Consider the following 13,865-nt stretch of genomic DNA (forward strand, 5'->3'; position numbering starts at 1 on the left):
AAAACATGAAAGCAATATAAGGAATCTATGGGATAATATAAATCAGGCCAACCTGCACATAATAGGGATTTCAGAAGGAGAAGAAAAAGAAAAGGGGGTTGAAAATACATTTGAAGAAATTATGGCTGAAAACTTTCCACAAATAAAGGAAACATATACCAAGATACTGGGAAAACAAAGGGCCCCAAACAAGTTGAACCCAAACAGGCCCACACCAAGACTTATTATAATAAAAATGACAAAAGTTAAACACAAAGAGAGGATTCTAAAGGCAGCAAGAGAAAAACAAAGAATTAATTATAAGGGAATCCCCATAAGGTTATCAGCTGATTTTTCTACAGAAACACTACAGGCCAAAAAAGAATGGCAAGATATATTCAAAGTTCTAAAAGGAAAAAATTTGCAGCCTAGAACACACTTCCCAGCAAGAATTTCATTTAAACAAGAAGGAGAAATAAAGACTTTCTCAAACAAACAAAAACTAAAAGAGTTCCCCAATACTAACCCATTCTAAAAGAAACACTGAAAGGGCTCCTCTAAATACAAATGAAGTAAGAAGAAATAGGATGGAGGAAATCACAATTGGAAAGCAATCACCTAAATAAGCCAGTACACAGATCTAAAAGAAAAAAAAGAACTATTGTAAAAGTGATGATAAATGCAAGGAACAGCAAAATGATAAACATGAAGATGTTTTAAAAAGGACTTCAAAATCATAAAATGTGGGGAAAGAAAGAAAGAAAATCTAGATTCTTTTTTTTAAGAATGTGGTTGAGTCTATATGGCTATCAGGCTAAAGCAAACATATATAGGAAGGGGTTAACATACTTAAAAAACAGGGCAACCACAAATCAAACCAAACATTACATTCACAAAAACTAAAAAGAAGAGAACACAAGCATAAATGAAAAGGAAATCATCAAACCAAAAAAGGAAAGGAACAAAGGAGAAATACAGAACCAAGTGGAAAACAAGGTTTGAAATGGCAATAAATACATATTTATCAACAATTACCTTAAATGTCAATGGACTGAATGATGCAGCCAAAAGATACAGAGTGGTAGATTGGATAAAAAAGAAATAAGAAAAAACAAGAGCCACAATACAAGAAACTCACCTTACAGTAAAGGATACATATAAATTGAAAGTGAGGAGATAGAAAAAAATACTTCATGCAAATGAAAAAGACAGGAAAGCAGGAGTTGAAATACTCATATCAGACAAAATAGACTTTAAAATGAAGGTTGTAAAGAAAGACAAAGAAAAACACTAATGATAAATGGGTCCAGTCAAGAAGAAGATATTACAATTGTCAATATATATGCCCCTAATATAGGAGAACCCAGATACATACAACAAATACTAAGAGACATAAAAGGAAAAATTTATGAGACTACAATAATAGGAGAGGACTTTAACACCCCACTCACATCAATGGACATATCCTCTAGACAGAAAATCAATAAGGCAACAGAAACCCTAAATGACTCTAAATGATGCCATTTCAATTAGACTTAATTGAAATTTTTAGGACATTACATCCAAAAAATCAGAATATACTTTCTTTTCAAGTGCACATGGAACATCCTCAAGGACTGACCATATACTGAGGCACAGAATGAACCTAAACAAATTTAAGAGTATAGAAATTATTTCAAGTGTCTTCTCTGACCACAATTTCATGAAACTAGAAATCAACCACTGGAAAATAAATGAGAAAAAACTGACTACATGCAGATTAGAAAACATGCTACTAAAAAACCAATGGGTCAGTGAGGAAATCAAAAGGGAAATTAAAAATACCTCCAGACAAATGATACTTAAACACAGCCATTCGAAATCTATGGAATGGTGCAAAAGCAGTTCTTAGAGGCAATTTCATAGCTATAGAGGCCATCCTCAGAAAAGAAGAAAATATCTCAAATCAACAACTTAACCCATCACCTAAAGTAATTAGAATAAGAAAGCAAACAAAACCTAAAGAAAGCAGAAGGGAGGAAATTATAAAGATCAGAGGGTAAATCAATAAAAAAGAGGTTCAAAAAACAAATAGAAAAAAATAAATAAAACCAAGAGCTGATTCTATGAAAGGGTAAAAAATATTGACAAACCTCTGGCTAGACTCCCCAAGAAGAGGAGAGAAATAAACAAATATGGCATGAAAAAGGAGAAATCTCAACAGATACTGCAGAAATATAAAAAACCATAAAAAATGAACAATTACATGCCAATACATTTGACAACCTAAAAGAAATGGACAACTTTTTAGAGACGTGCAGTCCACCAAACCTGATGCATGTAAATCAATGATACTAGAACTCACCCTCACACCATGCACAAAATTAAACTCAAAATGGCTTAAAGACTTAAATGTAAAACAAGACACCATCAAACTCCTAAAAGAGAACATAAGCAAAACATTCTCTTTCATAAATCATACAAATGTTTTCTTAGGTCAGTCTCCCAAGGCAACAGAAAAATAAATAAATAAATAAATAGGACCTAATCAAACTTACAAACTTTTGCACAGCACAGGAAATCACTAAAAAAAAAAAAAAAGACAACCTATGAAATGCAAGAAAATATTTTCAAACAATGCAACCGACAAAGAAAGGCTTAATCTCTAAAATATACAAGCAAATTATACAATGCAACAGAAAAAAACAAAAAACAAAAAAACACAACCTATTTGAAAAATGAGCAGAGGACCTGAATAGACATTTCTTCAGAGAATATATATGGATGGCCAATAGGCACATGAAAATATGCTCAACATCACTCTTAAAGAAATGCAAATCAAAACTACAATGAAATGCCATCTCACACTGGTCAGAATGACCATCTTTTTTATTTTATTTAATTTATTTATTTACTTATTTGCTTTTTAAGGCAGCATCTGCATCAAATGCAAGTTCCAAGGCTAGAGTTGAACTGGACCTGCACTACAAGCCTATGCCACAACCATAGCAACGCAGGACCTTAGCCACATCTGCAATCTATGCCACAGCTCACAGCAATGCCAGATCCCTAACCTACTGAATGAGGCCAGGGATTAAACCTACATTCTCATGGATACTAGCCAGGTTTGTTACTGTTGAGCCACGAAGGGAACTCCAGAATGGCCATCACCAGAAAGTCTACAAATAATAAATGCTGGAGCGAGTGTGTAGAAAAGGGTATCCTCTTACACTGTTTGTGGGAATGTACATTGATGCCACCACTATAGAAAACATTATGGAGGTACCTCAGAAAACTCAATATAGAATTAACATATGACCCAGCAATCCCACTCCTGGGCATATATCTGGACAAAACTTCCATTTAAAAAGATACATGCACCCCTATGTTCATTGCGGCAGTATTCACAATAGCCAAGACGTGGAATCAACCTAAATGTCCATTGACAGATGAATGCATTAAGATGCAGTACATGTACACAATGGACTACTACTCAGCCATAAAAAGGAACAAAATAATGCCATTTGCAGCAACATGCTTGGAACTAGAGACTCACGCTAAGTAAGTCAGACAGAGAAAGACACATACCATATGATATCACTTATATGTGGAATCTAATATATGACAAAAATGAACCTATCTACAGAAAAGAAACAAACTCATGGACATGGAGAACAGACTTGTGGTTGTGGAGGGGAAGGGGAAAGGCATGGGATGTACTGGGAGTTTGCAGTTAGTAGATGCAAACTATTGCACTGGAAGTGGATAAGCAATGAGATCCTGCTGTATAGCACAGGGAACTATATCTACTGACTTGTGATGGAACATGACAGAGGATAATGTGAGATAAAGAATGTATATATGTGTATATATGTGTATTCACAAATGTATATATGTATGACTGGGACAATTCACTGTACAGCAGAAATTGATATAACATTGTAAATCAACTATAATTTTTAAAAATATGTTTAGATGAGAGATGCTGGTGAATAAAGCCTAAAGTTATTATTTGTAGAATTTTTTTGCAAAGTATTTTAACTTTGACTACCTATTATAATTTCTGATTTTGCATTTCCTTGATGTGCTCATTTTAATTTACTCAAATCTTCTAGGTGCCAAACTGTAATTAAAGTGACTAATAGATTCATTTTTGATGATTTTAGAGAAATCCTTTTTTGTCTTTTTAGGACCACACCCACATCATATGGAAGTTCCCGGGCTAGGGGGTCCAATCAGAACTAAAGCTGCCAGCCTATGCCACAGCCACAGCCATAGAATGCAGGATCCAAGCTGTGTCTGTGACCTACACCACAGGTCACTGGCAGTGCCAGATCCTTAACCAGAAATGGAACCCACATCCTCATGTATACTAGTCAGGTTTGTTACTGCTGAGCCACAATGGGAACTCCTAAAGAAATTCTTTTTAACAAACATACTCAATAAGTCTTTACTGTGAACAAAAATGGGGTCTAATTAACATTTTTGCATGGCAAAGAAAACCATAAGCAAAACAAAGAGACAACCACAGAATGGGAAAAAATATTTGCAAGTGAAGCAACAGACAATGGATTACTCTCTAAAATATACAAACACCTCCTGCAACTCAATATCAAAAAACAAACAACTCAATCAAAAAATGGGCAGGAGATCTCAACTGATATTTCTCCAAAGAAGACATAATGGATGAGCAAAAAACACATGAAAAGCTGCTCAATATTACTAATTATTAGAGATATGCAAATTAAAACTACAATGAGGTACCACCTTAAACCCCCATAATGGCCTTCGTCAAAAATAAAATAATAAATTTATAAATAGTAAATGCTGGAGAGGGAGTGGAGAAAAGGGAACCCTCTTACACTTCTGGTAGGAATGTACATCGGTGCCACCCCAGTGGAAACCAGTATGGAGGTCCTCAAAAAACTAAAAACAGAACTACCAGGAGTTCCTGTAGTGGCTCGGTGGTTAATGAATCCGACTAGGAACGATGACATTGCAGGTTCAACCCCTGGCCTTGCTCAGTGGGTTAAGGATCAGTCCTTGCCATAAGCTGTGGTGTAGGTTGCAGACGTGGCTCGGATACCACGTGGCTGTGGCTCTGGCGTAGGCCGGCCTCTACAGCTCAGATTAGACCCCTAGCCTGGGAACCTCCATGTGCCAAGAAATCGCAAAAAGACAAAAAAAAAAAAAAGAACTACCATATGATCCAGAAATCCTGCTCCTGGGCATCTATTCAGAGAAAACCATAATTAAAAAAGATACATGCACTACAATTTTCATTGCAGCACTTTTACAATAGCCAAGACACAGAAGCAACCTAAATGTCCATCAACAGAGGAATGAATAAAGAAGATGTGGTACATATGTACAATTGAATATTACTCAGCCATAAAAAGAATGAAATAATGCCGTTTGCAGCAACATGGATGAACCTAGAAACTATCACACTAAATGAAGTTAGATAGTGAAAGACAAACATAATATGCTATCACCTATATGTGGAATCTAAAAAAAAAGTGGATCCAAAATTTGCAGAAAAAAAACAGACTGGCAGACTGTGAAAAACTTATGGTTACCAAAGGGGATGGGTGGGAGGTTGGGAGGGATGGACTGGGGGCTTGAGATTGGCATATGAACACTGAGGTAAATGGAATGGTTGGCCAATGGGGACCTGCTGTATAGCACAGAGAACTCTTCCCATTATTCTGCGATAATGTATGTGGGAGAAGAAAATGAGAAAGAGTGGATATGGTTGTATGTATGACTGGGTTACTTTGTTGTACAGCAGAAATTATCACGACCTTGTAAATTAACTATACTTCAATAAAACTTTTTTAAAAAGAAATCCTTATTGTTAACATCTCTAAAAGTCAAGGGTATAATTTCTCCTTTGTCATTCCATGATTGCTGAACGCAATGACACCTAACTGAATAGCTATCTGTTTCCCAGTTTTATAGGTTGAATTTAGTTATTCTTTTTTTTTTTTGTCTGAATTTAGTTTTTCTTACATAGGTTTGTCAGAAAAATCCTCAGAAGAAACAGGCTGTGAGTTTCATTGCCCTTTTTACCTCTACTTACTGCTGTTATTTTCCCTTTGGGTTTTCATATTCCAAAATGCATTAAACATGGCATCTTTTTAATGGTCCTCAGTACACAAATGTTTCTGAAAACCTATTTCTCAAATAGAATTTTATACAATTTTTAAATGCACCTTTTCTTCCACACATTGCCTTCTTTTGTCATCACATCTCCTCCGATTCTGACATTCCCACTTCCTTCTTTCACTTGTAAGGACCCCTACAACTGCATTTGACTCACCTAGATAATCAAAGATAATTTCCCATCTCAGTTATCTTTAACTGTCTCATCTCAGTGTCTTTAACTTAATCACATTTACAGAGGGGTTTTTTGGGGTTTTTTTTCCTTTTTCTTATTTTTCTGCTCTGTAAGGTAGCATACTCACTGAATCTAAGAAATAGTATATAAGCATGTTGTAGCATGAGAAAATTGTTTACTCATCTGTTACCAAATAGTATTCTATTGTATGGATATACCATGATTGATTCATCTATTAACTTGTTCATGAACATTTGGTTTGTTTTCATTTTCTAAATATTAAATAAAACTGCTGTGTACTTTCTGGAAAAGTATTTGTGTTAGGCATGTGACTTTACTTCTCTTGAAGGTAAAATGGCAGAATCATATATTTTCTAGTTAATTTAGTTACATTCTAAGCACAATTATTTTACTCCTACTTTTCATGGATTTAATTTGCCTTTATTTTTATCAGCTGTTAAGGGGAGGCTTTGATTTTTTTAAGTATTTATAATTTTAAAACTTACTTTCCATTTACAATTATTACAAAACATTTGCTATATTTCCCATGTTGTACAATAAACCACTAAGTCTATCAAACACCCAATAATTTGTACCTTCCACTCCCCATCCCCTATATTGTCTCTCTCCATCCTCCCCACTGGAAACCTCTAGTTTGTTCTCTGTATCTGTGAATTTGCTTATTTTTGCTATATTCACTAGTTGTTGTATTTTTTAAATTCCACATAGAAGTAATGTCATACAGTATTTGTCTTTCTCTGACTTATTTCACTTAGCATAATGCCCTCCAAGTCCATCAGTGTGGCTGCAAGTGGCAACATTTTGTTCTTTCTTATAACTGAGTAGTAGTCCATTGTGTGAGTGTGTACTACTTCTTTATGCATTCATCTCTTGTTGAACATTTAGGTTATTTCTATTTCTTGGCAAGTGTAAATAATAAACATTCAAATGCATGTATCTTTTCAAATTAGTGTTTTGGTTTGTTGAGATAAATACCTAAAAGTGGAATTGCTGGATCATATGGTAGTTTTATTTTTAGTTTTTTGAGAAATCTCCATACCATTTTCCACAATGGCTGTACCAATTTATATTCCCACCAACAGTGTACGAGGTTTCCCTTTCTCCACATCCTTGCCAACATTTGTTATTTGTGTCTTTTTGATGATACCCATTCTGATAGGTGTGAGGTGATATCTCACCGTGGCTTTGATTTGCATTTCCCAACGATCAGTGATATTGAGCATCTTTTTCATGTGCTTGTCGGCCATCCGCATTTCATCTTTGGAAAATGTCTATTCAGTTCTTCTGCCCATTTTTAATTGGGTTGTATGTTTTTTGATGTTGAGTTGTATGAGTTGTGTATATGTGTTGGATATTAATCCCTTATTGGCAAAAATATTTGCACATATTTTCTCCCATTCAGTAGGTTGTCTTTTCATTTCATCAATGATTTTCCATAGCTGTGCAAAAGCTTTTAAATTTAATTAGGTCCAATTTGTTTATTTTTGGCTTTCTCTCCTTTATGTTAGGAGACTATCCAAAAAAAAAATATTGCTGTGATTTATATCAAAGTGTTCTACCTCTGTTTCCTTCTAGGAGTTTTATAGTAGCCAGTCTTAAATTTGTCTTTATTCCATTTTGAGGGTTTTTTTCCAAATGGTATGAGGGAGTGTTCTAAATTCATTGATTTACATGTGGCCATCCAGCTTTCCCAACACCACTTATTGAAGGCACTATCTTTTATCCATTGTATATTCTTCCTGCTTTATCATAAAACAACCAACCATGAGTGAGTGAGTTTATTTCTAGGTTCTCTATCCTGTTCCATTGAGCTATGTGTCTATTTTTGTGACAGTACTGTATTGTTTTGATTACCATAGCTTTGTAACATAGTCTGAAGTCAAGGAATCTGATTCCTTCAGCTCTTTCCTTCTTTCTCAAGATTGTTTTAGCTATTTGGATTATTTGTGTTCCTTACAAATTTTAAAATTATTTGTTTTGGTTCTGTGAAAAAATGCCATTGGTATTTTGATAGGGATTGCACTGAATCTGTAGATTGCCTTGGGTAGTATGGGTGTTTTAGCATATTAATTCCTTCAATCCTGAATGTATCTTTCCATCTGTTTGAGTTATTTCCATTTCTTTCTTCAGTGTCTTATAGTTTTCTGAGAACAAGACTTTCATCCCCTTAGTTAGATGTATTCACAGGTATTTTATTCTTTTTGATGCAATGATAAATGGGATTGTTACCTTACTTTCTCTTTCTGATGGTTCACTGTTAGTGTATAGAAATGCAACAGATTTTTGTAAATAATTTGGCGTCCTGCAACTTTACCAAATTCATTAATGAACTCTAGTAATTTTTTGATAGTGTGTTTGGGATTGTCTATGTACAGTATCAGGTGACAATTCACTTCTGCCTTTTCAATTTGGATGTCTTTTATTTATTTGACTTGTATGATTGCTATGGCTAGGAATTCCAATACTATGTTTATAAAAGTGGTGATAGTGGGCATCTTTGTCTTGTTCCTGATTTAGAAGAAATATTTTCAGCTTTTCACAATTGAGTATGATGTTAGCTGTGGACTTGTCATATATAGCCTTTTATCACACTGAGGTAATTTCCCTCTATACCCACATCGTTCAGAGTTTTTATCAAAAATGGATATTGAGTTGTGTCAAATGCTTTTTCTGCATCTAGTAAGATGATCGTATGACTATTCTTTATTTTATTAATGTGTTGTATCACATTTATTTACAAATGTTAAACTATCCTTGCACCCCTGGAATGAATCCCAACTGATCATGATATATGATCCTTTTAATGTATTCTTGCCTTCAGTTTGCTGGAGTTTGTTGAGGATTTTTGCACCTATTTTTTATAAAAGTACAGTTGATTTACAAGGTTGTGCCAACTTTAGATTTTTGCAACTAAGTGTATCAGGGATGTTGATGTAATTTTCTGGCTTTATATTTGTTGTGTCTGATTTGGGGATCAGGCTAATGTCTTGTAAAATGACTTTGAAAGTGCCCTTTCTTCTTCAATTTTTTGAAATAATTATGAAAATCATAAGTCTTTGCCTCTGTAAATGTTTGGTAGAATTTACCTGTGAATTTTCTTTTTCTTTTCTTTTTTTTTTTTGTCTTTTTTTTTTTTGCCATTTCTTGGGCCGCTCCTGCGGCATATGGAGGTTCCCGGGCTAGAGGTCGAATCGGAGCTGTAGCTGCCAGCCTACACCAGAGCCACAGCAACGCAGGATCCGAGCCGCGTCTGTGACCTACACCACAGCTCACGGCAACGCCGGAACCTTGACCCACTGAGCAAGGGCAGGGATCGAACCCGCAACCTCATGGTTCCTAGTCGGATTCATTAACCACTGCGCCACGACGGGAATTCCTGAATTTTCTTTTTCTAATTCCTTTATTTGTGCATTTAGATTGTTTGAGTTTTTTTGGTTTGTTTGTTTCATGAAATAGGCCTCTATCACAATGAACTTTCCTCTTAGAACTTTTCTCCTGCATCTTATAGATTTTGGGCAAATGTCCATTTTCACTTGACTCCAAGTACTTATTTATTTCCTTTTTGAGAGCATCAATGACCCATTCATTCCTTAGTTAATCACCATGTGTTTATTTGTTTTTCATTTTTCTTCTTGTAGTTAATTTCTAGTTTTATAAAACTGTGGTTGGAAAAGATGTTTGATATGATCTTAATTTGCTTAAATTTATCATCATTGGTTTTGTGGCCTAACATATGATCTTTTCTGGAGAATGTGTTCTTTGGGGTGAAAGGAGACTAAGAATGAATACTAATTCTAATTGCATACATCATATTTTTTGTTTTTCAGAAAATTGTTCTGACAAAAATATAATAATAATAGTGCTTGGAATCATTGCTGCAATAATGACACTTTTATTTCTCGTTTTTTGCAAACTTTATTTCAAAACAAGAGGTAAGATATAAAAATATAATGCAATCAATTATAATAAAGCCAATATAATGAGTGGTGAAAATTAGGAAAAGACATCAATTTTGTCTTGATACATTACCTATATTGAAAAAAACAAGACTGGGAGTTCCTGTTGTGGCTCAGCAGGTTAAGAACCCAACTTTGTCCATGAAGATGTAAGTTCAAACCTTGGCCTCACTAACTAGGTTAAGGATCCAGTGTTTTGCAGCAAGTTGTTGCATAGGTCACAGATGCAGCCTGGATCCAGTGTTGCCATGGCTGTGGTGTAGGACTGCATTTGCAGTTTCAGTCAGACCCCTAGCCTAGGAACTTCCACATGCCACAGATGTGGCCATAAAAAAAGAAAAAATAAGATTATCGGGGAAGGAAAAAAAAATCCTCCTACCTATCTTTGTTTCTTTGGCTGGTCTAATACTTAAATTGACACAAGGCAGAGTAACAAGAGAAAAAAATAACTTTGTCCATACAGAGGTCTCATAGATGTGAGACCCAAGAAGTAATTAAAGTAGGGTGCTTATGTATTTTTTAGATAAATAAATATATAAATAAATGTATTTGTGAAGAACTGACCTGGCAAAGAAACTTAGACTTTGGTACTAAGTACTAATTGGTGAATAAACTAAGCAGAGTTTGTTTACACAGCATTCTCAGATTTTTATCGCTGGTCACAAAGATGTATCTCTACCTCCTGGTGCAGTAAGGGTATCTTTCACATAGGAGATTGATTTTCTGTTTTCAGGGCAGTCAGAAAGGAGGATCAGAGTGTCTTTGCATTGGCTGTTTTACAAGTACCTTTAATTCAAAATACTCAATATGCCACTGGCATATTTTAGGGTGGCCTACAATATACCTCCTTAAGATCAAAATAACAATGGAAAGTTTTCCTTTCACAGCATGTTTAAACTGAACATTTGTTTATAATCAGTCTATTTATGGACTTATTCTGAAGTAAAAAGAATAGGTATATTTTTGTGGCTAAAGTTGTTACTGCTGAGAAGACAGAAACCAGGAAGCTGTGATGATGTGATGCAAATATTATCCTAAACTCAAAAAATGTCACCTGGTCATCAATGATCTCTGCCTCTAGGTATTTATGGCCTGTATAATCTTCTCCTTTTGAATAATTGTTTCCTTATCTGAAGTTTGAAGGGCTATCACATCAATTATTATGTTACAAAAGATTCTGATTCTGTCTCACTACCAGACTCTCTTCCTTTTATTCCAACAAAGCAAGTTGTCAGGTGAAGGAATACCACATGGCAAGGATCTGATGGCAGCTCTAAGCAAATAGCCAGCTAAGAACTAAGATCCTCAAACCAACAGCCATTCTGTTGGAAGTCCGCCTGCAGCCATACAAATGAGCTTGAAAACACATCCTTCTCTAGCCAAGACCCCAGTGGTGACCAACACCTTCATTTCACCCTCATGAAAAATCCTGAGGTAGAGAACCCAGCAAAACTATATCTTATGCTTGGTCTACACAAAATATGAGATAATAAATTTGTATTTTTAAGCCACTAAATTTGTGGTCATTTACTATTTAACAACAGATAACGAATACAAGCTGTATTAATAATTATCCTTAGAAAACAATCATTAGCTCAGAATAGGTCAAGCAAAATGAGACATGAAATAATTATAATTCATGTGCAGGGAATCTAGTGATTTTCTTTAATTCTTATAATTCTGATAAAAACTTTCTTGTTCAAGATGTATAATCTCTTAATTATAGCTATATAAAGTTAACTAAATTTTTTGTTGAGAACTTTGCATTCATATTCATAAATCTCATTTGCTCCTTCTCATCAAGCCTCATTTCTTGAGGGCTTGAGTGGAATGATCCCATGATAATTCTTTCCTTAGGTTTAGAGTATCTTCCAATTAACTGTCATGTAAAATCAGCCAAGACCCTTAAAATATTTAAGCCTTCCATAACATAACTGCTAATTAATATATTTTTGAATTATTGTGGAATAGAAAACAGTATTGTTTAAAAGCTTGACAGACCTGATAATGCCTGAAACTATAGCTTTTTTATGAAAATTAATAAAAATAATTATATAATCATATAAAAAATGTCATGTTTATAATATAAAATATTAATTTAATATTATGCTTCTACTCTGTTTCCTATAAGCCTAAGAGGCCTAATAAAAGATTCTTTTCCCTTTCAGGTTCTCTCCATGGACATTCAGGTAGGATTGAAATATTAACACTCCCCCCTAATAGAAATTATCAATTAAATCACTTAAGCATAAAAATAAGATAATGTTATTAATTATAATTGGAGTTCATTTATAAGTATTTGTTTATTAGTTTGCCAGGGCTTCCATAACAAAATACCACAAACTAGATTGTGTAAGTAACAAAATTTATTGTCTTATAGTTCTGGAGAATATAAGTTTGAGATCAAGATATCAGCAGGGTTGGTTCCTTTGAAGTGATGAGAGAGAGTCTGTCCCATGCCTTCCATCACTACTTGTGGTTTGTTGGAAATCTGTTGCATTTCTTGGCTTGTAGATTTCTGACTTTATCTTCACATGACATTCTTTCTGTGTCTCTTCACACTGTCCTTCTTAATGCATGTCTGTCTCTATGCCCAAATTTTCCATTTTCATAAGGATAGCAGTCATATTGGATTAGGGCATACCCTAATGACCTCATTTTAACTAATTACATCTGCAATGATGTTATTTCAAGTAAGGTCACATTTTGAGGTACCATGTGATAAGACCAGCATGTGAATTTCTAGGTAACACAATTCAGCCTATAACAATTCATTACTTTGATTTGTGGCCCAGAATGTGATCTAATCTAAAGAATGTTCCCCGTGTGCTTGAGAAGGATGTGTATTCTGCTGCTCTTGGATGGAATAGTCTATAAATATCTATAAAGTTCATCTGGTCTAGTGCAGCATTTAAGGCCTATGTCTCCTCATTGATTTTCTGTCTGGATAATCCATCCAACTCCGTAAGTGGGGTATTAAAGTCCCCCACTATTTATTGTCAATTTCTCTTTTTAAGGCTGTTAGCAGTTGCTTTATATATTGAGGTGCTCCTATGTTGTGTGCATATATATTTACAATTGTTATATTACTTGGATTTATCCTTTGATCATTATGTAATTACCTTCTTTGTCTCTTATAACATTCTTTATTTTAAGGTCTATTTTTTTCTGATATGAGTATTGCTATTCCAGCTTTCTTTTGATTTCCATTTGACTGGCATATCTTCTTCCATTCTCTTACTTTCAGTTTGTATGTGTCCCTAAAACTGAAGTGAGCCTCTTGTAGACAGCATATATATGGGTCTTATTTTTGTATCCATTCAGCAAGTCTATGGCTATTGGTTGGAGCATTTAGTCCACTTACATTTAAGACAATTATTGACATGTATGTTCTTATTGCCACTTTGTTAATTGTTTTGGATTTATTTTTGTTAGTCTTTTTTCTTCCATTCTCTTATTCGCCTATGGTTTAATGATTATCTTTAGTGTTAGGTTTGGAGTATTGTTTCTTATTTGTCTATCTACTGTAGATTTTTGGTTTGCAGTTACCATGACAACCTATGATTATTTTTATTGAATAATCAACTGAA

At 34.5% G+C, this 13,865-nt stretch overlaps 1 protein-coding gene across 3 annotated transcripts in view; it reads left to right on the forward strand.

The window, feature by feature from the left end:
• Positions 1–13,865, forward strand: part of LOC100512544 (butyrophilin subfamily 1 member A1-like) — an 85,671-nt gene that overhangs the window by 11,849 nt on the left and 59,957 nt on the right. For 2 of the 3 annotated variants that reach the window (XM_021082430.1, XM_003128317.6), the window contains exons 3-4: positions 10,147–10,251; positions 12,444–12,464. In XM_021082430.1, the coding sequence (XP_020938089.1) occupies positions 10,147–10,251; positions 12,444–12,464 (126 nt within the window). The remainder of the gene's footprint in view (positions 1–10,146; positions 10,252–12,443; positions 12,465–13,865) is intronic. The other variant, XM_021082431.1, reaches the window with a different exon arrangement.

The sequence above is a fragment of the Sus scrofa genome, unplaced genomic scaffold (assembly GCF_000003025.6).
Source record: "Sus scrofa isolate TJ Tabasco breed Duroc unplaced genomic scaffold, Sscrofa11.1 Contig863, whole genome shotgun sequence".
Lineage (NCBI taxonomy): Eukaryota > Metazoa > Chordata > Mammalia > Artiodactyla > Suidae > Sus > Sus scrofa.